This window comes from Rhodofomes roseus, assembly GCF_022264815.1.
Source record: "Rhodofomes roseus strain CIRM-BRFM 1785 chromosome Unknown C8Q71scaffold_41, whole genome shotgun sequence".
Taxonomy (NCBI): Eukaryota; Fungi; Basidiomycota; class Agaricomycetes; order Polyporales; family Fomitopsidaceae; genus Rhodofomes; species Rhodofomes roseus.
Genome location: NW_025952997.1, coordinates 136,566 through 158,357, shown reverse-complemented (window position 1 = coordinate 158,357; position 21,792 = coordinate 136,566). Strand labels below are relative to the sequence as shown.

The window sequence follows — 21,792 nt, the reverse complement described above, 5'->3', positions numbered from 1 at the left end:
GAACCCAATTCCACCGTCCCTATGTAAAGGTATCTGTTGTAGTGAAGGCTTCATCGACTGGCTGCAACTCAGTGCGTCGCCCATGTCTTCTCTTGCCACATCCCTGGCCGACTTATTTACCGGCCACACCTCCATACAGCACGGTGCTGCCCGGGTAGCAGTACCCAGGCCGGATGCTGCGGGCCCTGCTGCAAGGGCTCGTTCGACTCTAAGGACGACTGGGTCGAACAGGAGCGTGCGCGGCGGCAGCGGGACACGCAGGCACACGCAGGTGCGGACACGGGCGTGGTGAATGCGCAGCCTGTGGCAAGGGCGTCGATGGAAGCAGGGAGGTTGTCGGAACCCGCTGGTGGGTCGGAAGCTCAGCCACAAGTTGAGCAAGGTGCGCCCGAGGGGAATGGTCAAGGGGGCCCGAAGGTGCAGTGACGGTGAACGGCTGTATACACGACGTCTTGTGAGTGGTCTTTGTCGAGGTGGAGGGCATTATTGAGTTTTGAACAGCTCAATATATTGTATTCGTCCCTTTCATGGATTCGTAGGTAGTACACGGTATGCGAGTTCTGCGACTCCGAGGACTATCACACGGATGCACATGTCAGGCTGGATAGTCGGTTCTCTATGCTTGACTCAACCGCAACAAACTGTGCTTGTAGCCGTTTGACCAGTCCACCTCCGAACCTTCTCCTACCGTCCACACAGCCTCGAGAATTGAAGCCTGTGCTGTACGACTGTCAGCCACCAAGCGATTAGCGGCGGGCGGTGCAAGCTATGCTCGATGTCATTCGCTATATACCTCTCTCTCTCAGGTTCAGTGGTTAATTCTCTGACCAGCACCTGCGAACCGTAAACACACCGTGTGCGTCATGTCATCGTGCATAGACCAGTTCATGTTGGCCAACCCCAGTGGCGACGCGGACAACGTCGCCGTGGCATGTTGCGGGCTTTGTTGTACGTCCGTGTACTGTGCTCTTTTCTCAATACTAGTGGCTGACGTCTGCGCCTGCGCCCTCCACAGGCATCTGCTGTGGCGAAGGGCTCATCTCATGGCTGCAACTTAGTACGCACGTCCTCATCACTCGCCAGGAACGCGACACACTGACCCCGCCACTCTCCGCGTGCAGCACGATGTTGCCCGGGGAGCGACAGTAGACAGGCGGGGTGCTGCGGGCCCTGCCTCAAGCGTTCGTTCGACTCCAAGGACGACTGGGTCGAGCAGGAACGCGAACGGCGGCGGCAGGAGAGCCATACGCAAGAGGGCGTAGATCCAAGCGTCGTAAGCACGCAGCCAGCACCGAGGGCGTCGATGGATCGGAGGTCGGAGATAGGGGTGGAATCGGAACACGGCGAGGGTGCGGGGAACACGAAGATGGAGTGAGACCGTGATTCGTGCATGGTGGTACTGCTTCATGTCATGTTACTGGATGCATGTAGAGTGCGTTCCTACAGCTAGGGCTAATCAGTCTTAAAGCTTCACACGTTCCATCACTGCCCACTTCCGTGAACGTCATTCAAATGTATCTGCACAGTCGGCACCTCCCCCATCCTCAACCTCGTCCCCCCGAACGGCCTCAGCACTACCTCGCGCACGTCGCCGACACACTCCACCGGGCTGTGCGGCGGCCAGTCCGCGTCCGCGCCGCCATCCGCGAGTGGCCACGCGACCTCGCAGCCCGCCGCGGTCAGCCACTGCGGCTGCGCGCCCGTCGCCCAGACGTAATGAGGGAGCACGTCGGTCGGCGCGGAGTGGAGGGTGAGCGTGGAGGGGTCGATGCCGAGGTTCCAGGGCGTGGTGGCGACGAGTGTGTGATCGTGAGTGTGATTGTCGTACTGTCGTGCGGGGTGAGTGGGCATGGCAGGAAGCTAGTGCAGAGTGCTTACGAGTTGGAGGTCGGAATCTGGCACGCCGGGGAGCCTGTTAAGCAGCTGGAGGGGCCCCGAGGCTCTGCATATTGACGCGCCGTCAGTCTTCTATACCTATGAACGCTGCACACGCGTACCTCCGCGCGGGCGTCAGCGTCTCGTTGTACGCGAGGTCCACCGCGTAGAACAGCGGCCCACGGTGCACGGCAACGCTCCCATTCGACCGCTCCTCGACCTCGATCTGCATGTCGAGGTACAGGCGGATGGTTGTATTGCTCGCGGGGACCGACACGGTCTGAAGCGCTGTCTTGGGGTCGTGGGTGAGCGCGGAGGCGGGCTGGTCGTTGATGCTAATGCTGCTCGCGGCCTTGGCCCAGCCGGGGATGCGGATGTGGAAGGTGAACGGCGCGGATGCGGAGATCGTATACGTCAACGTCTCGCCGAAGGGATACAGCGTATCCACCGTCACTACCATCGCGTCAGCTCCCGCCCGATATACAGCACAAGAGACTCACCGTTCACATGCGCCCCGCCCTCCAGCTCGACGGATAGCTTCGCCGGCCCGAGCAGCGCGTGCACAAGCTCTCGCCCGCGGCGCGCGAGCAGGAAGCTGTTCGCCCAGAACTTTGGCCACGCCTGCGCGTGGTTCACGGTGCAGCAGGGAAACTCGGGCTCCATGCCGAGCACGTTGCTGTACGGCCCGTCCGTCGTCCACGGCGTGGGCCCGGTGCGGTTTGCGACGGCGATCTGGTTTGTTTGGTGCAGGTACTGGTGCGCGCGCAAGTCGGGGGTGCTCTGCGTGGGGCATGCGTCAGTGGTCAATGACCGGGGAGGAGAGGAAGAAGGTACCTGTGCGGGGACGGCATTATAGGCGATTTTCTCGGTGAGGTCCGCCCATGCGGGTTCGCCCAGGATGGCGTACATGTACTCGAGCGAGAACATCGCCTCGACGCTCGCGCAGAGCTCGGTGCTGTAAAGCAACCGCGAACGTCAAGCCGTTGCATACTCTTCCCAGAAGGAGAGCGGCATACCCTCGGGAAGGGTGTAACCCGCCTAGGTGTTCATCGGTGCTGAAGATGCCTTGGGGACGGCCGTGATACTTCCAGAGCATCTCTATGCGGGCATAGCTTGGAGGAAGTGAGTCATTCGGCATCGGAGAAACGATCATGGGCGTACGTGCTCGCAATGTCACTAGGGTCACCGGTGACTCGCCAAACCAATGCTTCCGACTTCAGTGCTGCGATCGGGTTGCGTCCATTTTGAATTCAAACATCGATCACAAGTCTGCAGGGGCTTACATTCTGCGATATTCACACCGTGCCTTACGCCTCGCCCGTCAAGAAGTTTCAGTGTGGACTGTGTGGCAGTGCTCACCGTTCCTGGGTATCTTCGGCCGGAAGTACCGCTAGCCTCGGGAACGTCCCGTTATCCACATAAAAGTCTCGCTTCCAGGAAAACCCCTGCGTCTGGGCGGCCCTCATCAAAGCGACGAGCTGCTGTTCCTTCCCTCTGGGGTCGTTGTCATAGAGCCACTGTAAAACGAGGACGAGCTGATATTTTCGGTGTCAGATGATGCGGCGTTAAGAGTGTGGGTGGGTAGCGTACCTCCTCCCAGCGGACGACTTGGAAGCCGTACTGCCCGCCGAGGTCCTCATCGCCGATGTCGCCGTCTGCGAAGCGCTTCGTTGCGTACGGCACGAATGCGTGCATGAGGTCGCAGATCTCTTGTTTCCGCGCAGGGTCGGCTTCCGCGTGTTGCTGAAAAGTGTGATGCGAGGTTGTCGTTTGTTGGTATGGGTGCAACTCACAATGAGCCCGAGCATCACCAGGTACCTCGGCCATAAGAGAACCGGGAGCGAGGTGTTGAACGGGTCTGGGCCGAAGTTACCTGACGGGTGGCGGGACGCCAGGACGTGGTCAAGGAAGTTCTCCGTGTAACCGATGAGGGTGTCGTTCCGGAGCTGGTAGGCGAGTGCGACCCAGCTGTTACTGAGATTCTGGATTCAGTATACATGCAACTATTGGGTATGTGTCGCACCCACAACCAGTAGGGTGCAGCCTCCTGCATCTCGCTGTATTCCAGCATTCCACCTTGCCAGATCGAGTCCTTGACGCTACACGATCATTCGAATGACGCGACGTAATAATAGAATGCACAAACTCACTAGCTGTACCACAGCGGCTGTTCACTGGCAAGTCCATGTGCCAGTACCTGAGCCATGTTCGTCCCCCAGCCGTGCGGCTTCACCACGCCCGTTGGGAGACGAGTGTATACGGGGTCCAGTACTGCCAGGGCGATGAATAGTTAATCCAGCAACCAGCAAAGAACTCACATTGATTGTACGTCGTTCCGACGTTATGAACATCCTCAATTCCGGGTGTGAACCAGCCTAGCAGCGGTACTTGCGCCAGCAAGTTTCCGAAATGCATCCCGAATGTGTATCTCTCTTCTACAAATGTTTGAGGTGGTAGTTAAAAGGAGAGAGGCACAATCGCTGTCCTTCATGCCGACAATATATCGCTCTGCTTGCCGTTGGTGACACTGATAATACGGGAGGAAGCCTCACACGCGCAGCGGGCCGCCGCGCCGTCGTCGCCGTCAGTCACGTGTGCGCGTTGTGGCGCGAGGCGACCGCAGGCAAGACGTCTGACTCTGACGGGTCGCTTGAACAGCTCCTCCCATCTCTATCTGCCAGTGCACGACTTGTCTTACCCGCCGAGAACAGTCAAGTACGGGAACATAGTTGTGCTATTCACTGGTTTACATGTGACAGCCTGGACCTTTTGCAGCATACCCATAGATCGAATTGACCGTCCCGTCCGGCCACCAACATTCCAAGATTATCCAAACTTGAAGACCAACATGGATCCTCACAGCACAAGCAACGATCCAATCACCAACCCAAGCAACGTCAACGCAGGCACAATCACGCTCATTTCGCCCCTCGTCCAGCTTCCCGCACTGGCGCTCGTTGTCGCCGAAGGTGTGCTGGTGTAAACCTGCGTGCCATTAGGATAGTCATACCCCGGATTCTGGGCCCAAGGCGTGTCGAGGCCCTGCGCAGTCAGGTTGACCGGCGGGGGCTGCGATGCAGCGGACAGAGCGGTGTTGAGCCCAGGGCCCTGGAAGACGGGCCCGCCACCCACACCAGTTGCGTTCATGTTCGGCGCACTGAAGGGCACATAGTACTCAGGGTTGAGTGGGCCGGGGATCGTGCCTGTCAGGTTGAGAAACGCTACGGATGGGATTTCGTCAGAGAAGAGAAGGTAAGAGCGCAGACTCCGCCGTAGTACTCACGAATGTCAGAGGAGTTGCCCGAGATGCCGTTGTTCTTCCATCCGGTTACGCTTGCGACGAACTCGAAGACGTTGTTCAGCGTCGCGTTCGTGTCACCGCGTCCGAGGGATCCAAGGCCCCAATTGGATTGCACAGTGGACAGACACGAGTAGTGCGTGTAGAATGTGTCATCTGTCGTGTTCTTCAACTCGGTGGGCAGCCCGCCGCCGAGGGCTAGCGTCCAGATGCGGTTGTTGATGTTGTACGCTGTCGTAGGCTCGGGGGTCAGTTCTTCTGTGATGGGCTGTGGAGCAGGTAGGACTTACTCTCGGTCTCGTCGAAGGTGAGCAGAATGAGCGTGCGATTGTCGTTGAAGCGCGTGTCTGCGAGCAGTGGGTTCAACCAGAACTGGATCCACTGGCTTACGAAGTCTATGTTCGTATCGTGACCCTAGCATGAACGCGCCTGGTGAGTGGACTATCTCATTCAATTGAAATGAACGTACATCGTTGACGAGGTTGGGCGTGATGAAGCTCCACTGGGGCATCGCGCTCGCGTTCAGGTCCCTAGCGAAGTCGTTGACTGCATCACGTTTCCGTCAGGACTCATCTGTGTATACGGAAGATCATCGTGATGCGCACAATTACGGATTCGGAGCGCACGCTCCGTGACGTTTGACACGGAATCAAAGATCATCAACGGGTTGTGCTTGCGCACGTAGTAGGTGTAGTCGCCAGAGCCAGCTAACAGTCACCTTTCAGCACCATTGCTTGACTCGTACTTTGGCTCGTGTACTGACCAATGTAGTCGAATGAAGTGTAATTATACCCCTGCACAAAGAGGTGAGTATTGCATGAAGATTCATTGCAGTCATCACACTCACAGTGTACCCATCGTAAGGCATAGACTCTTGGTCTTATCCGGCACCCTGTCAATTAGACCGGTAACACGGCGTAGGAATACTTACACGATGCCCAAGAGATGTTCTTTTGCTCGAGCAAGTCGACAATCGTAGAGATGTTCATCGGAATAGCCCCTTCGAATTTGGCGGGTTAGCACGCGAATATTGATGTGGTTGCCAATTCACTTACGGAAGTCATCAGCAGCGTTACCGAAAAAGTCACCACTCGCCACCGCGATGTAGTTGGGCTCCGAAGGGTGCGTCATCGCGTAGTACGACGTGAAGAGGACGCCCTGTTCTGCCAGGTTCTGGAACGTCTGCGACGACGCTGCCGTCTCAACTGCAGATACATAACAACATCTTCAGTACACTCGGGTGCCAGAAGTGATGCACCGACTTACAGTCAGTGTTCTCGAACCAGATCTGAATGAACCGGTCGAATGCCTTGCCGGACACGATCGGCGTGTTCTGCAGGCTGTTGTTCGACTGGCCCGTGTAGTTTGCCGACTCGGAGTTGTACGGGTACGCGGGGGGCGAGTACTGCTGCGCCGTCGCTGCGAGGGCTGAGCCCGCATATGCGAGGAGCGAGCCCGCGACGAGGAGAGCCTGACTGTCAATGACGGTCATCTGGGCGTCGCGTACGTACTAGTCACCACCGTGTGCCACCGAGCGAGCAGCACACCAAGCTAAAGGCAGAAGGACGGAGCACAGGACGCGTGCGTAGATCCATGCTCCTGGTTATATGGACCCTCCCCTCGGCAATGGCTTCGCATAAATTCGCGGGAAACGGTGGGAGGATTTCGAACGTTCAACGTTCATTTACGGCACGCGATGCAGGAACCTGGACGTCCTCCATCTCGGCGTTCCCACCTCGAAGATCTACTGCGTGATTGCGTTCTGTCTCTGCCCGCGAAGCGTGACTGCGGGACACACAATCTCACTAAGCGGCTGTACGAACGTGCGCGCATCGTCCTACCGCCATAGGATCGTCCTATGCCTGCCCGCGCTAGACAGTCCCTTTCGGGACTCGACTCGGAGTGGCCGCCGGGAGCAGTCGTGGGCCGACGAGATCTCAGCATTACTCCGGAAGTTTGCTGATACTGTTGTTACCCAGAGGCTCTCTTTACGGCACAAGGGCACCCAGTTCCATATGGACGAAGGCACAAACCCAGTCTCCGCTTCGTCTGCAATCCGCTGTTGCTGCGTAGTCGTAAGTACCGGCCTCATGTCTGCCTTCCGCAAAGCGTGGCGTGGGTGTAGGCCCTTTGACAGCGTTTGTAGTGTTGGGGCCGTGGAGACCTCGCAATGAGACTCATGTACATCCCCCGTTCTGGACCAACTTCGTCCACAAAAGTTAGGCACGGGCTAAATCTATACCAGAATTACAATCATAGTACACCTACAAGCCGGTTGCTTCTATGTAGCGAGTCTGAATCCGCCACTGTGCAAATGCCCCGATGCAGCTACCTCCCACACATGTCGAGCATATACTGCGGGATCTGGAACTGCGCGCTCTTGGAAGGTAAGATGTTGAACTGGAAGAGCAGCCCTGCCGACATGTGCCATCCAATGTCTAAGTACGATGGTCCGACATCAGTTAGCACTCTGTTCTTTACAAGCGGATGCACTACTTACGACAGTGGAAGGGCCAGTAGCCTGGGTTGTCTGCGACGAAACGGAGGATCATCCAATTGTACGCGGGGATGACAACCGTGTCACGGCTGTGCAGATGTAATCAGCTCATGTTGGGTGGGTGCTCGTATAGGCAATAACACTTACAACATCGGTGCGGTGTTGTTTGGTGTCTGGCCTTGCCATCGTCCATCGCCACCGTCCATAATCCAGAACTACATTCTCAATCAACACGTCGCCCGTGGCAGAGGCTCTGTCGGACATCTACCTTGTATCCGTGCAGATGGAACGGATGATCCCCATCGTCTAGGTTGTCGATGATCATATCGACTACAGACCAGTCGTTGACGGTGGTCATGAGCTGCGAGCCGCCGAAGTCCGACGAGCCCGTGGGCGTCGAGTTGCCTAGGTGGCTGAACAGACTCGAGGTGTTGCTCAGGGGTTCCCATGACTATCGCGCAGGTCAGCACGATTTGGAGGAATCTCGAGGGATGAGTAGGCAACGCACCGTTTGATTGATGAACGCGAGATATCTCGAGGTCGATTCATCTTCGCCCTCTGGGTACTCCATCGACATCGTGAAGTACACCGTCCTGTCGGACGAGGTCAATACGTGAGGCACGGCTGCAGGCATCGCAGCCAACGTACAAGGTCGGATCTGGCGCGGGCCCGCCTCCTACGGGGACAAGGTTATCTGTGTCCAGCTCTCCAGGCGAGCCGCTCGGGAGGGCCGGAGGGTTGTCGAGGAGGGAGACATCCGGCATCGCGTCGTTGTCTACGCCATACCGAATGACACCGCGAATTTCTGTCTGGCATCCTGGGTTGTCATACTACCGTTGAGTCCACCCATATCAGCATCCTGCGCACAGATTCCCCGAGAGAAACGTACGGTGAACTGGGTGGTGTCGAGTGCCGCACGCATCCAGTATGCGCCCGCGGTCTGGTTCGTCTTCAAGAGCACGGAGTAGCGCTGCGCGACTGCCACTGACACGCTCGAGACCTCGACGGGCTCGACTGGCGTGCCATCACCCTCGATCACTGTCAGCGTGTGCCCGTCGACGGAGAACGCGAGCGGCACGAAAGTGCCCGGGTTTATGATTCGCAAGCGGTACATTTTGTCCCTAGGGACCATGTCAGGCGACGAGAACATCATAGAGCAACAAACGTACGGCTGTAGGGTGAAGTTGAAGAACGAAGTATTGTGCGAGCTGTATTGGCCTACGCCGTTGATGGTGCCGCCATCGGGCACAGGCTCGTTTCCGGGCGTACCGTCGATGCCTCCAGGCTATGAAACCATTTCCGTCAGCGGTGAAGGAGTTTGTATGCATACTTGCTTACGGTGAAGTAGTACTCCAGCAAGTCTGCAGAGAAGCCGTGATACAGGTCCGAAACTTGGATAACGAGGTCCTCGTCGTATGCGGGCACGGACTCATTCCGGCCATGGACGATCACTGACAAACGAGAAGCAGGCACATCAGCCACGTTCGTCCGTCCAACGCGAGGCAAACTCAGATCACGGTGGACCGATCGATGCATGTCAACTCCACCGTGATCGAGGGACGAGGCACTTACGCGCGCCGGTGATGCCGTCGGTGTATTGCGTGTCCACGTCTGCGTCGGTGCATCACTGTCAGTGCGCGCCGAAGGGCTAGTGACCCGGGAAAGAAGGGAACCGCGACGCACGGGCATGCCACCATGTGCTTCCCGTCCAGTCGTCAAACTAGCGCGGGTGTCGTGTGAGTGCGAGTGGTAAGACGATGCGTGACTGGGTGAGAGCAGCCTACCGTGAAGTTGTAGACCATCCACTCGCCCGGAGGTATACCACACTGCGAGACGAATCCGGTCAGTCTGCTGGGTTTGGCTCGAGGGCAGCAAGCGTAGAGTGATATACCTGTGTGATGGCGTCGGTGCCATCGTAGTAGTTTGTCCCGTTCCTATCAGTGTTCGTCAGTGACCATCGAGAATATATGCGTAAATCATACTGACTGAAACAGACCGTGCCAGTGAATCGCGCTGGTAGACGGAATCCGCTCATCAGTCAGTCGTCGTTCCGGTCTGTGTAGACAATAAGACGTGCGTAACATTCGGCATTCTGTTCGTGACATTCACGACGATCCTGTCGTCGACGTTGGCCTCTATCGTTGGGCCCGGATACATGCCTGTGTTCCATCGAATACTGAGCGCAAGCCAACGTGTGCTCCACCAACTCAGCTTACCATTCACAACCAGCATTAGCTTCTCCACTCCATCCGGAGCCCCCGTCGCCTCCTCAACGACGAAATCGTAGTATCGTGTCGTCGGCGACTCGTCCACAAGGCTCATGTTCATCCGGTACGCGCTAGAGTCAGGCGTGGATACAGCCGGGAGCACATTCGAGTCTCCAGACCCGATCCCAGAGTCATGGTGTCTCAACCCTAGACCGAGTCCCAGACCAAGAGCGAGCGCAATGGATATGATCGCTGTCGTAGCCAGAGTAGCAGCCACCCAGAAGAACCGGCGCCATCGCGAGGTCGGCCGGGGCGCAGACGACAGGCCAGGGCCTGTGAGTCGCTCTTCCTCACTGGGCGTGCCAACCTTGGCATCGGGCATCCTGAGGTACGGATAAGCGTTGCTACTGGTAGTGAATCGCAGCGCCATTGCGGGCGAGTCGCGCGAGAAGTGTGCGGGCGAGTGAGCAAGAGCGTTTTGGCGTTTCCAGGCGTACGTCGGCGCAATAAAAAGCGGGGCGGTCGGTCAGCTCGGGAGACGCGTTATAATCGGAGATTAAGCGTTACTCACCGTCGCAATCACACACCGACGGGAACCTGCTGTAAGCTGCGACGAGCCCAGCACGCACCACTGCCTGTACAAGCGCGAGCGCGTCCAGAGTACACGAAGCGGTCGAGCTAGCGGGATTGACGCGGGCGGGGGCTTTGACTTCAAATCGTGCACCCACGATTGGTGGACGAACGTGCGAGGGACGTAAATACTACACACACGTCGCCCTCGAGGAGAGTTTGATGGGATCTTCGGATGAAGGCGCTCCGCCAGGAAGCTTGTCCGTGAGCGGTGTTCCACGAACCTGGCTGGAAGGTGTCGTACGTATGTCAACGAGCCTCCCACTGCGTGTCAGGCGCAGCGCAGATACTCGGAGGCCGCGCGCACGTGAGCTTCGAGTGCTCGGTGCGAGACTGAGTAAGACCTCGACGCAACCACGCACCAACAAGCCTCCTACAAATCCGGTCAGCCAGTCGAAATGGGCCCATTACTCACTAGAAAGCCGGCGGGAGAAGCGCCGCGCTCTGGACACCGGGACGCACAGCGGAAGATGGCTAGTATTACACAAGTACGACCTATACAGCGCGCATATTGCGTCAGTAGCTTACATCCTTCTCGTTCATACCATACACCCCCAGACCAGGCTCCTCAGTCGAATGGAACCGCCCGGATTCCGGGACCGCTGAGCCCAGCGCCGGGCAGTCTCTCCTTCTCTGCGGCGGCCGCCCCGAAGACCGACGGCACCGGAATGCCACAGCAGTCGCCCCATCCGACCTCGCGCTGGCCCGCTCCGCCCAGGTCGGGGTGGGCGTGGGCGTGTCCCCAATGGGCGTCGTCCTGGCCGGGTTCGCTGCGCGGGGGCGGCATCGGCCCGTCCCACGCGAGAACCGAGCCAAAGAGGAAGTGCTGCATGACGGGGAGCTTGCCCAGGACCTCGGCGAGGTACATCTTGATCATCCCCGAGTTGACCTTGTCCCAGGTCCTGACCTGGTGCGAAAGTCAGCGATATGCGGTGAGTGAAACCGGCCAATGGCGTACCGCGGATATGTCATCGAGCATGGGCGAGTGCCAGCGTAGTGAGGCGGTCTTGACCTACGTGCAAAACCATGACGGGGTATCAGTCAGAGGCTTACACAGGAGGGCGAGACGCGTTGTCCGTGTGACGTGGGACGTACGGAATTGATGAATTTGATGCAGGCGAAGTACATGTAGTGCTTGGAATACTCATCCACGATGTCGCTGTCATGAATCGACTTCGGCTTGATGTGTTTGTGCCCTTCAAAAAATTATTATCTGGTCAGTGTCCGAGATGCTTAGCTGGAGACAGACTGACCTCGTAACTGTGCAGAACCCCATAGGAACGGCAAGAAATGGTAGTCGTCAAGACCCCAAACGCCATGAGAACCAGCCGGCTCGAGCCAGTACGTCGATTGGAGGACCCGCATGACTTGCACATATCTGTGAAGCACGTCATCGTGAGTAGGGAAGTTCTGTTTTCCCAGACTAATCGAATAAACACACTCGGGGAGGTGACATACCTCCAAAACACTCTGATAACGAGAGCCATATGATCACTTTCTTGCACGACGCCCAATCGTTCCAAGCAAATTATCCAGCAAAGAAAGTTGAGTTCCATGCCACTTCCGTAGTCGATGCGCGACCTGTTGCCCCATGATTCGCCGAAGTAGACCGCAAGCTCGGGGATAGCGGCGTCAGGCAAGTTGGGAAGGTTGGTGTACAGGGACGGGGCCGCCTAGAGGAAGGTTTAGTGTGAGCACAATGTTGGGTGAGAGACGCAGTCAGCGTGAGTTTTATCAGGCAGACTTCATAACACTCTGAGTGAGGACTGGGTCCCGCGACGACCTGATCGTGCTTTCGCCCTCGCCATGCATGCCTAGCTGGCAGGCAGATCTTAATGGCAACTGGCTCATGGCACGAAGTGAGTGGACTGTAAAGGAGTCGGGCCCCCTACATGGCCGCGTGGCACATGTTTGTGGGCGGCAGCCCGACCCATATTGCTACTCTGCTTCATCGCAGCATACACAGGAGCTAGCACCGGAGACTGACGTCCGGATAGTCTCATGCATTGGCCAGGGCGACCAGTCCTTCCGTCTGAATGGGATCGGGCCTGAGGAACTCAAGCATCCACGTTCCGTGCGGATGAGTATCCAACCTCCCCATCGGTCGTCAGGCGTCCTCAACAGACCAGCGCTGCTTGGAAGCCCATTGCGCATCGGCTCACAGCACGAATGCGGGAATCAACGCGGTACAAACACACTTACCTCCTGGACCTTGTCATAGAACGTCCGGAACGCTGGATTACCGAAGCGCGACGCCTGGTTGTCCACAGGCGGAGTCTCCTTCGCGATCTGCTCGACTCTGTCCAGCACGCCCAAGATCGCCTTCACTCCCTACACTCCGCCCGCCGCCAGAAGCGCGGAGACTAAGTCAGCCTCCAGGTACGCACACGGAATGCTACTCACGCACGGGAGACTCGGAGCACTCGTCCGTCAGCTTCACGCCCACGACGGCTTCATTGAGGCTCTGGATGTACGCGACGATGTCTTGGTGTGTCTTGGAGGCCTGGAAGTGTTCGAGCTGCTCCTTGGATAGGATGACTTTGCGTGGCGGAATGAACGTCTGCGAATCTGAAGCAGACATTCTCGGGCTGTTCAACTGGTCTTAGGGTCTCAGAAAGGCTAGTGTGAGGACGCGGAGGAATCCAGTGAACTTTACAACTTTAAGGACGCGATGCGCAGAACAGGTCTGATCAGAGGAGGAGCTCACATGTGCAGGCGCTTACTAATCACAGTATTTAAATGGGCGCCTGCAACTCTGTACTGAAGTTTGACAGTGACGGGATCCTTCTTACCTCCTCCCGTTGAGACTAGCAGTCACTCAGTATTACTTATGAGTACGACACGCCGGACGACGATCTTGACACGCGTACAGTCCTGTGATAGATATGTTGGATGCCGCGCTGGATCTGTTTCTTTCCAAGTTCGAGGACTCAGTACTCAGACTTCATGCTCAGCGAGTGAAAGCGGCGATTGTCAACTTGAACCACATCGCAACGATTCTGCCTACCCTGATCAGGCCGTTAGCGCATAGCAAGGCGAATCCTCCCTGGCTAAGATACCAAATCCGATGGCATGAATATCCGAACGGGAAGTACCGTAAACAAGTGAGTGGCTGCAATCGTTCAACTTGATTTGTGAACCGTACTTACCTCAAAGTGGTTTTAGTGGTCATTTTACCAGACCAGTACATGGGTGGGTAGGTCAACGTCGGATGACCGTAGCGCACAGTGGCATGGCCGTCGCGAAACGATCCACCGTCAAGAACGAAACATGATGCATGATCCCCATTCCCACATGAGCAAGGAGGCATGAGGAGGGTGAGTGCCTGCAGCATCCGTTCGCTCACCGCGGATTCTTCAGCTCCAGTCGTAGCTCATAATATATAACCGCCAAGGATGCACATACACGAGCAGTTGGCGGGTGCCACAGTCGATGATTCAAGTTGTAAGTCTACAAGCCGAGCGAGGCCGTAGTTCTCCAGAGACGGCCTCCACGCTCGATGCGAATATTCTCGACAGATGATCTCCGGGACTTTGACAGCCATGTTCGCAGCGACCCGGCGACACCGGTGCTCGACGGCAGGCATAAAGCTACCTGGACTCTCGAGTTTCTCCCCCATTGTCTACCGCGTCCCATTGGTATGGCTGAGGTGGGCTACCAGCGCGTAAGTAATGCATTCAACTCTCGCCACTTCACCCTTCCAATTCATGCATCCGCGCAGACTGGGTGATCTGGGAACAGGACAACCGGACGCAGCGACGGCTCGAGAGGGCCCACGACAAGCGATACGCTATACATGTGTATGGTCCACGCGAATCGTTCGGCAGGCGGTCGAGCATGGAGCCATCCCCCCTCTGGTCCGTCACACGCGATAACGAACTGGTAGGAGCGGCGCTAGCAAATACGTTGGATGGCTTTTCGGACGATGAACCGTCACAGTAGGGATCGAACTGAGCATACGGCAAGGCGAAGAGCATTCGTACGTAACTTTGTAACACAGGATCACGATGATGGCATCCTGGCGCTTCAAAGCTGAAAACCATCCGGATAGGCGCAGTTGAAGTTGGAGTGCTCCGGTGGGTACTTCAAGCAGCAGACACGTTGAGACCGAGACTAGGCGAGAGGCGAGTCACGGTGTGTGTCGCAATTGCGACCAACTGGGAGCGCAGAGCTCGGGAGGCTCCGAGTCGGTTGCTCTGTCGATTCACGTCATCTTGACCGCAATTTCAATTCCACATCAAGTGCGAATCCAGTCGAAGAGCAGCGCCTGTGGGGTGGCAGTCGCCAATCTCGCAGCAAGATCGGCGTATAAATACCCTTCACCGCCGCATCACCCACACCTCACCTCGCCTGCGGTCCCGCTGCCACAAGCCCTACGTGAGTCGCTCTGATGAAACCCACAGCTACTTATGACAAGACAACGTTTTCTTCACAGCTTCGTCACCACTGATATGGCATTGCCCGCGGACGTCATACATTGTATCCTTCCTCATGTAGGTGAGGGCTGCTTTCTTTCCATCTCGAGCTGACTTCGCTTTCAGGTGCAGAGTCGACGCGATCTCGAGTCTGCGTCGCTAGTCAACCGCGAGTTTGCAAACATATCACGGCGATACGTGTTTCGTCAGATCTCTATATGGATTCATAATGGCACCGAGCGCTTCCGTGGCGTACTAGAGTTCCTACGCTCGAGACCGGACGTGTGCAGTTACGTCCAGGAGCTCGTCGTTACTGGCATCAAGGCGCCGTTCCTCCAACTCGTGCTAAATCAACACCAGGGAGAAGGTCTTGAAGTCATCAGTCACATCGATGCCCTCGAGAACGCGCTGAAGGAAGGCTTATTCACAAACCTCAAGAAGCTGGAGTAGGCAGTTTTAGCTCTCATTCTGATAAAGGTGCTGACCTGCATTTCAGGTGGGACATTGAAGAGACAATCACCACGACGTTCGCAAACACTGTTCATAATGCATTCCCTCGCTGTGATTGGGTCATCTCAACGTATTCCGGAAACCCGCTGCCCCCGCTGCCCAACCTCATCTCCTTGTCGTCTGTGACATACTACAACGTTGAGGCGTTGCTCTACTACCAGCCGATCCTCCTTCGCGCTCCACGACTCCGCACTCTGGATGTCGTGTCGTTCCGGCCTAGGGGCTCCTCCTTTCCGACACATGGTGCGCCGCCCTTCATGGAGCACGACCCGAACCTGGCGGTCTCCAGAGAGGCCTATCCAGCAATCGAAGAACTCACCATGCGCTGGTTGCTATGGTCCCTTGAGGGCGCCCGCCAGTGTCTTCAGATGATGCGTTGTTCGCAGCTGCGTTGTCTAAAGCTGATGCATGGCAACTCCTCCCCATTCTTACAAGGCTGTATACCTACCCGCCAAACGTTGCCCGCACTTAGGGAATTCAAGCTAGTGGAACCCCACCTGCTCAATCCAGAAACCTTTCGGGATGCCCTCAAACAATTCCTAGCGACTATGGCTTCAGGGCTCCATGACTTGCAAATCGAAGCGTCTTGGCAGACGTTGGTTCCTACTATCGCGGAGCACCACGGGGAGACACTGCGCTCACTAGTCCTCCACGAGAGCGAGCGCGGCCGGGCACCGCAAAGGAGCACGCTCAAGCTCGCCGACCTAATCGCGTTGGGGAACACTTGTGTGTCCCTCAGACATTTAGGCGTCGATGTAGAGGCCGATTACTCTGTCCCGGGGCCCGGTATTCCTGGAGTTAGTTGACGTTGACGATCATCTTGTGTTACATTCGCTCATCATCTGCGTGCGCAGGGCGAGTCTTTCGCTGCGGTTGTCAACTCGCCGGCCTACTTCCCTTCTCTGCGGCAAATCACGCTTTGGGCTCCTCTCGGCCTCATGGACATAGCAAACGTGCTAGAGTCACAAGGCAATACCTTGGATGGAGAAGACCCTTTGTATGTCCTCGAAGAACACGCATATAAAATCTTGGATCCCAGTCTATGCGACACGGACAACACTGAGCAGCGGGATAGAGGTAAGCTCGAGTCACTGACCGTCAATCTCGGCGAACAAGAGAGGGAATTCGGGGCACGGTACCCAGACCGTGAGTCTGTCCTCCCTGTTGATTCCTTCATCCAACTCACTTAGCATTTCTATCCAGCTTGGGAGATCTGGGAGATGGACACCCGGACGCAGAGATATCTCGAGAAGGAATATGACACGGAGATTGCTATCCGTATGTACGGTCTAAATGATGCCTCATACGAGCTGTCGGGCACACAGCGTCCTCATCTGTGGTCCGTCACGCACGATAACGAGTGGGTAGAAGGGCCCGACCTCGAGGACGATCCCTGGGACGAAGAAGCAGAGACTGAACCGGGCAGTCAGTGATGGCGATAGGTGCCACATACTCACGCAGATCCTGTGAGTGTGGGAAGTGGCCTCAGCCTCAGGTGAAGTCGATGGCGGCCTGCCAGTGGCTAGTGAAGGGATTGAAGTGATGTTTTCGGTCGGCTATGACAAGAACGAGTGCGAATCACAGCTACTCGCCGGTGTATGGTATATTATATATAACTAACACATCTTTTAAACACGTAGTCTCAAAATTTTGCCTGTGTCATTCTTACGACGGCATTGTTGTCATCGCTGAGAAATGCGTGCCAATATATATGCACTGTCAGTGTAGTGTCTACCGCACTATTCAACTAAGGCCAGTTGTGTCGGCCAGTGGGCGCCTCCACGCCTGTAGCAATTGTTCGCTCTAAGCGCCCGCAGGCAGTCTGTTCTCGCTTGCTTGTCGCCTACTCGATCCTCTCGCAACACCTGCTCCTCCTTCTGCCTCATCAGAATCTTACTCAGTGACAACGTCTATCTTGTCATACGATGCCTACGCCCATATCCGAGCTGAGGGCCTCTGTGGCATCACACAACAAGACGTTCGAAACACTCCTGAAGCTTATTCCGGCGAGGTACTATTTAGTGCAGGAGGAGACCGAGGAGCAGGCAAGTCCGCTTGACCCATCTGCATGGTGTTCGGCGAGCCTTGATGTGTTTCTCTGAGATAGATCGCTTCCAAATATCAGAAGCATAGTAAGAAACAGAACGCACCGAAGCAGGCGATCAAAGAGGCGTCGAAAAAGGCGAAGAAAGACAAGGTATGTTCGTTGTTCTCGTCGTTTTACAAAGCATACGACAGGTTTTCCCTCAGCTTGACCCAGCGAATAACAAAACCATCCTCGACATCCAAAATGAAGCTCTCAAGGCGTCCGAGAATGCATCAAGCGCGAAGAACAAGGGCAAGCGGAAAGCATCGCAAGCCAACGTCGAGTCCGACTCCGACGGCATGGACGTCGATGTACCCATGGACCTGCAAGAAGACGCAGCCGATTCCGATACTGAACAGTCTATGGTTCCCATGCTCGAGTCCGGCGGCATCGAGGCGCTGCGTGAAAGGCTGCACGCACGCATGACGCAGCTACGGAGGGGACCGAAGGTGGGCGGGGACGGCGAGGCGGGGAGCAGGGATGAGTTGCTCGAGGAGAGGCGAAAACAGCGGGCAGCTATGCGAGAGCGGAGGCGGAAGGAGACGAAGGAGAAGATCCGCAAGCAAGAAGATATGAGGGGAAAGAAAGGGAAGGATAAAGAGCAGTCGAGGGACAAGGGTCCGTCCACAAAGGTGCGTACCATTCCCAATCCGACGAGCGATCACAGCTGACGTTCTGCAGACCCAGCTGCTTGTGCCAGACGAGGCCTCCTCGTCCAAGGCGGGCCAGCCGCACGACCCGAAGGCCAAGTTCACAAGTGTCGCATTCTCTTCTGTCACAGGCTCCGGCAGCAGCAGCAAGAAAGCACAACACCTGAAGACATCCTCCAACCCCTCGCAGGCACTCGAGCAGCTCGCGGCGCGCAAGGGCAAGGTCGCGGCCATGCCTGAAGAGAAGCGCAAGGCGCTGGAGGAGCGAGAGAAGTGGGAGAAAGCGGAGGCACGCATGGAGGGCGTGAAGGTGCACGACGACGAGGCCCGTCTGAAAAAGGCGGCGAAGCGGAAGGAGAAGACAAAGCAGAAGACCAAGAAAGAATGGTGCGTATATCATCTCGTGAATACCTGCAGCGGTGAACTGACTTACGCTTATGTATGCAGGGATCAACGGAAGGAGCAGCTCGCCACGAACATGGCCGCGAAGCAGAAGAAGCGGACGGACAACATCGCTGCGCGCCACGAACGGCGGAACGACAAAGGCAAGGCTGGCAAGACGAAGAACAAGGCTCGCCCAGGATTCGAGGGCAAGTCCTTTGGCAAAGGCAAAGGGAAGGCTCCGGCGAAAGGCAAGAAGTAACCAGCCCTTCTCGTCTCCATGCTGTATGCTCGTATGCCATGCTACGCCCAATGCTATATCACACTACTTGTTCGCATTGCCTTCAGATCGGTATTCAAGGAGCGTACGTGAGACCATATACACGAAGTGCACGAAAGCTATAAATACACGCAAAAGGAACACCCCAAGCCCAAATCACGCAGCGCGTCCTTCTACTGACTATCAGTACTCACTACGCACACTCAGTTCGAGGACCACAGGCTCTCACTCCCTGACGATGCCGACGGTGACCTCCGCCTCCGCCTCGCCGCCCTCGCCGCCCCTCGACCCGAAGTGCAGCGCGTGCGAGCAGCGCTCCCAGGCCCATTTCGTCAGGCCGAGCACCTGGTCATCGTCCAGGTCGCGCCGGACGTGCAGCTCGAGCGTGACGATGAGCGACTGCGCTGGGCCTTGTGCCTTCGTGTCGATAGCGGATATGGGATGGTGCGCATACATCCAGTGCTCTTGAGGGAGCGAGAGGTTCGGCGTGAGCTGCCAGATGTGAGGTGCGGGAAGGTGGACGACTTGAGGGTGCCGTTCGATCTATGACGAAGACGTGAGTGAGGATGCATTGGGTATGGACTATATGCGAGCACGGACCTCTCGCATGGCTCGGAGGAACGCTTCCATGCGTCCACCGACGAGTCCTCGTGCTGGGGACGTCTGAAGGAGGACGGTGCCGAGAGCTACTGCGGCTGAGTATGCGATGCTGAACGTGACGACCGTTTCGAACCCTGCAAGAACGAGATCGAAGTATCGATGTTGCCATCTGCCGGCGCCCACGGTTAGTGACATGCTCAACTGGCTGGCGGGAGTACTTACGGAGGGATGAAGCTCGGGCCCACAATCAAGACAATACAGAATGCGATGGGTGCAAGTGTGTAGGGATTGGTTAGGAGATTCATTAGTCGAGGAGGGTATGTTAGTGACGATGCGAAGTAACGATAGCGAGATGGGATGTATGTAGTCAAAGGAGGGATGTGATTCCCCGCAGCTATAGCGATGGTCAGACAAACACCACCGTACAAACGGACATTCACTCACTGCTGACAAGCTTCGAATGATTATTGAAGCCAAATGTGGTCGTCAAAAGCGAGGTGAGGGTGATCAGCAGGAGCCAGAACGGGAAGTCCACTCTGTCTGCATATTAGCTAGGATGGACTGCAAAAGGCGGGAGTTCACGAACCCGAAGAACTCTTGGACTTCGTCTCCGTTGTGGTGATGGTGGCCCTCTCCGGATGAGAGCAGGAGATGCTCTACGGTTTCTTTGCAGACATACACGGACGCGAAGATTAGGTAGACAGATTGAGCGAAGGCGACCACCGTCTCCACGCGTGCATTACTGCGGACATGTGGCATATCAACAGCTGTTCAAGCGAGATATCGAAGGGACCCACCCGAACGGTCTCCGGTACTGAGCCTGCGTAGATGGCGATGCTAGGTATCCTGGAACAATATGTGCCAGAGCAACGCCTAACGCGTCAAAGACGACCCAGTATCCCAGCCCCGTACACGCGAGTGAGCCCACTTGCTGTGCTGTAATCCACAGCCAAACACCGAGCAGGAATTCTGTCACAGCTGCACCCACGGCTTCCGGCGCGATCCTTGGTGGAGCTCGTATCTTCCCTGGGGGACTCTGATCCCGGGTCGCGTGCCCGTTGAGCAGAGGCGTCTGCTTCTCGTCGACAGGCGTCTCGAGGAACGGCGAGATTGGCATCCACGGGCTTACAGGCACCGGTGCAGGTGTGGTGTGGAGCTCGTCATGGTTGGCACCAGGTTCCAGGAACGAGAAGAAGCTGTGCGAGAGCGAGTGCTTGTGGTGATGGCCTCGACGCGAATTCCCGTTCGACGATGAGGATGAGTGCCCCATTGGACGCATTGGGTGCGAAGGAGCAGACGTCGGGGCTTGACCACCGAATGAGAACCCTTGTCGGAACTCGCGGTTCCCTGGGCCAGGCGACGCTGAAGGCATGGGTACACCTTCTGGAGAACCCCCATACGTGATCTCCTGCGCGCCGTCCTCGGCGATGGCTGTTGAGGGCAGCGTACCGGGACGCGGGAAGAAGACTGAGAGGTTGCGCGAGTGGATGCGCGAATGCCGCCGAGTGTGCGCTTGCGAGGATAGGGACGGGGACGGGCTGATGCCGTTCTCCTTCGTGCGCATCTCCGGTGCTGTCGCAGACGCAGGCAGCTTACCTGAGGGGGTTCCATCTGCCGGAAATGAGAATGAGAGGGGGGACGGGCTGGCGGGGGAGAATGGGCCGGAGATCGAACGAGCGCGAGAATGAGAGTTGCCGGGCAAGGATAAGGACTGGCGCATAGCGGGCGACTGATGTCTACGAGGAGGCAGAGAAGACCCATTGATCATGCTCAGCGGACGAGGTGCGCCGAAGGTCGTGCGCTGGTGGCCAGCGGACGGCGGTGGGTCGAGATAGGACGGCATCCCGTTCGTCGACGGAGTGGAGACGACGCGCGTGCGAGGGGGCGATGGTGGAAGTTCGAGATGAGCATGTCCGTTCAAGCCGTTCGCGCCGTTCGCGGACACCACGGGCGGTGTTTGCGGTCTGGGGAACTTGAAGTTGTCTGGGTCCACCTCCGCGTCCTCCTTGCTCGACCTGCGCCGGTGCATCCGAGCCATCTGTGCCCGCCCATTCTCCGAACCAGACATGGCATGCAGTTCGCGTCCTTTCAAATCTGGATTGTATCGAAAGCAGTCAAAAGCCTAGTTTGGCATAGCTCACCTCTGGGCAGGAGCTGATGCCAGCGTTAGCGTTGGTCCGTACGCGCGTGAGCACCCGATGCTGTTCACCCCTGGGCGTCGTCGACCTGTTGCAAGATAGATTATCACCGAGATGTCCCTCTCCTCTGAGGGCGTTCTAGCACTCACTGCGCGATGCTGAAGGAGCGAACCACGAACAGCGAGCCGAAGTTGCAAAGGATGGTAGTGCGGGGTAAGGTATGGG

The 21,792-nt window shown here is 56.9% G+C and overlaps 7 protein-coding genes across 7 annotated transcripts; 2 read left to right on the top strand and 5 right to left on the bottom strand.

The window, feature by feature from the left end:
- Window positions 1–1,270: 1,270 nt before the first annotated feature.
- C8Q71DRAFT_444660 (uncharacterized protein) lies at window positions 1,271–4,403 on the bottom strand. The gene is made up of 14 exons (XM_047918589.1): window positions 4,194–4,403; window positions 4,026–4,146; window positions 3,903–3,974; window positions 3,669–3,849; window positions 3,466–3,618; window positions 3,235–3,410; window positions 3,159–3,181; window positions 3,037–3,097; window positions 2,892–2,987; window positions 2,710–2,830; window positions 2,376–2,655; window positions 1,998–2,328; window positions 1,879–1,942; window positions 1,271–1,827 (listed from the first exon to the last, which is right to left on the bottom strand). Exons 1-14 carry the CDS (start codon window positions 4,288–4,290, stop codon window positions 1,483–1,485), a joined length of 2,121 nt encoding a protein of 706 aa, XP_047772748.1. The 5' UTR covers window positions 4,291–4,403; the 3' UTR covers window positions 1,271–1,482.
- Window positions 4,404–4,506: 103 nt separating this feature from the next.
- Window positions 4,507–6,841, bottom strand: C8Q71DRAFT_791293 (phosphoesterase family-domain-containing protein). The gene is made up of 10 exons (XM_047925347.1): window positions 6,440–6,841; window positions 6,229–6,378; window positions 6,105–6,173; window positions 6,021–6,052; window positions 5,937–5,967; window positions 5,779–5,880; window positions 5,643–5,719; window positions 5,464–5,587; window positions 5,159–5,404; window positions 4,507–5,096 (listed from the first exon to the last, which is right to left on the bottom strand). The coding sequence occupies exons 1-10, from the start codon at window positions 6,663–6,665 to the stop codon at window positions 4,732–4,734; spliced, it is 1,422 nt and encodes a 473-aa protein (XP_047772747.1). The 5' UTR covers window positions 6,666–6,841; the 3' UTR covers window positions 4,507–4,731.
- A 660-nt stretch (window positions 6,842–7,501) lies between these two features.
- On the bottom strand, window positions 7,502–9,992 carry C8Q71DRAFT_799800 (multicopper oxidase; the record flags this gene model as incomplete). The annotated part of the gene is made up of 16 exons (XM_047925915.1): window positions 7,502–7,611; window positions 7,674–7,759; window positions 7,818–7,885; window positions 7,939–8,121; window positions 8,179–8,263; window positions 8,319–8,500; window positions 8,560–8,791; window positions 8,840–8,955; window positions 9,009–9,121; window positions 9,243–9,281; window positions 9,354–9,390; window positions 9,455–9,496; window positions 9,562–9,604; window positions 9,657–9,683; window positions 9,748–9,829; window positions 9,887–9,992. The coding sequence occupies 16 exons, from the start codon at window positions 9,990–9,992 to the stop codon at window positions 7,502–7,504; spliced, it is 1,551 nt and encodes a 516-aa protein (XP_047772746.1).
- Window positions 9,993–10,966: 974 nt separating this feature from the next.
- C8Q71DRAFT_791273 (Phosphotyrosyl phosphatase activator) lies at window positions 10,967–13,206 on the bottom strand. The gene is made up of 7 exons (XM_047925346.1): window positions 12,915–13,206; window positions 12,710–12,838; window positions 11,966–12,180; window positions 11,761–11,885; window positions 11,603–11,703; window positions 11,466–11,519; window positions 10,967–11,414 (listed from the first exon to the last, which is right to left on the bottom strand). Exons 1-7 carry the CDS (start codon window positions 13,086–13,088, stop codon window positions 11,076–11,078), a joined length of 1,137 nt encoding a protein of 378 aa, XP_047772745.1. The 5' UTR covers window positions 13,089–13,206; the 3' UTR covers window positions 10,967–11,075.
- Window positions 13,207–14,579: 1,373 nt separating this feature from the next.
- C8Q71DRAFT_444213 (uncharacterized protein) lies at window positions 14,580–17,064 on the top strand. The gene is made up of 5 exons (XM_047918586.1): window positions 14,580–14,884; window positions 14,943–15,000; window positions 15,049–15,368; window positions 15,419–16,229; window positions 16,287–17,064. Exons 2-5 carry the CDS (start codon window positions 14,959–14,961, stop codon window positions 16,620–16,622), a joined length of 1,509 nt encoding a protein of 502 aa, XP_047772744.1. The 5' UTR covers window positions 14,580–14,884; window positions 14,943–14,958; the 3' UTR covers window positions 16,623–17,064.
- Window positions 17,065–17,146: 82 nt separating this feature from the next.
- C8Q71DRAFT_444044 (surfeit locus protein 6-domain-containing protein) lies at window positions 17,147–18,995 on the top strand. Its single transcript, XM_047918584.1, has 5 exons — window positions 17,147–17,477; window positions 17,540–17,629; window positions 17,683–18,150; window positions 18,200–18,555; window positions 18,616–18,995. Exons 1-5 carry the CDS (start codon window positions 17,358–17,360, stop codon window positions 18,809–18,811), a joined length of 1,230 nt encoding a protein of 409 aa, XP_047772743.1. The 5' UTR covers window positions 17,147–17,357; the 3' UTR covers window positions 18,812–18,995.
- Window positions 18,996–19,004: 9 nt separating this feature from the next.
- On the bottom strand, window positions 19,005–21,635 carry C8Q71DRAFT_444080 (uncharacterized protein). Its single transcript, XM_047918585.1, has 7 exons — window positions 21,571–21,635; window positions 20,227–21,523; window positions 20,016–20,171; window positions 19,874–19,965; window positions 19,652–19,823; window positions 19,430–19,598; window positions 19,005–19,372 (listed from the first exon to the last, which is right to left on the bottom strand). The coding sequence occupies exons 2-7, from the start codon at window positions 21,495–21,497 to the stop codon at window positions 19,055–19,057; spliced, it is 2,178 nt and encodes a 725-aa protein (XP_047772742.1). The 5' UTR covers window positions 21,498–21,523; window positions 21,571–21,635; the 3' UTR covers window positions 19,005–19,054.
- Between the last annotated feature and the right edge of the window lie 157 nt (window positions 21,636–21,792).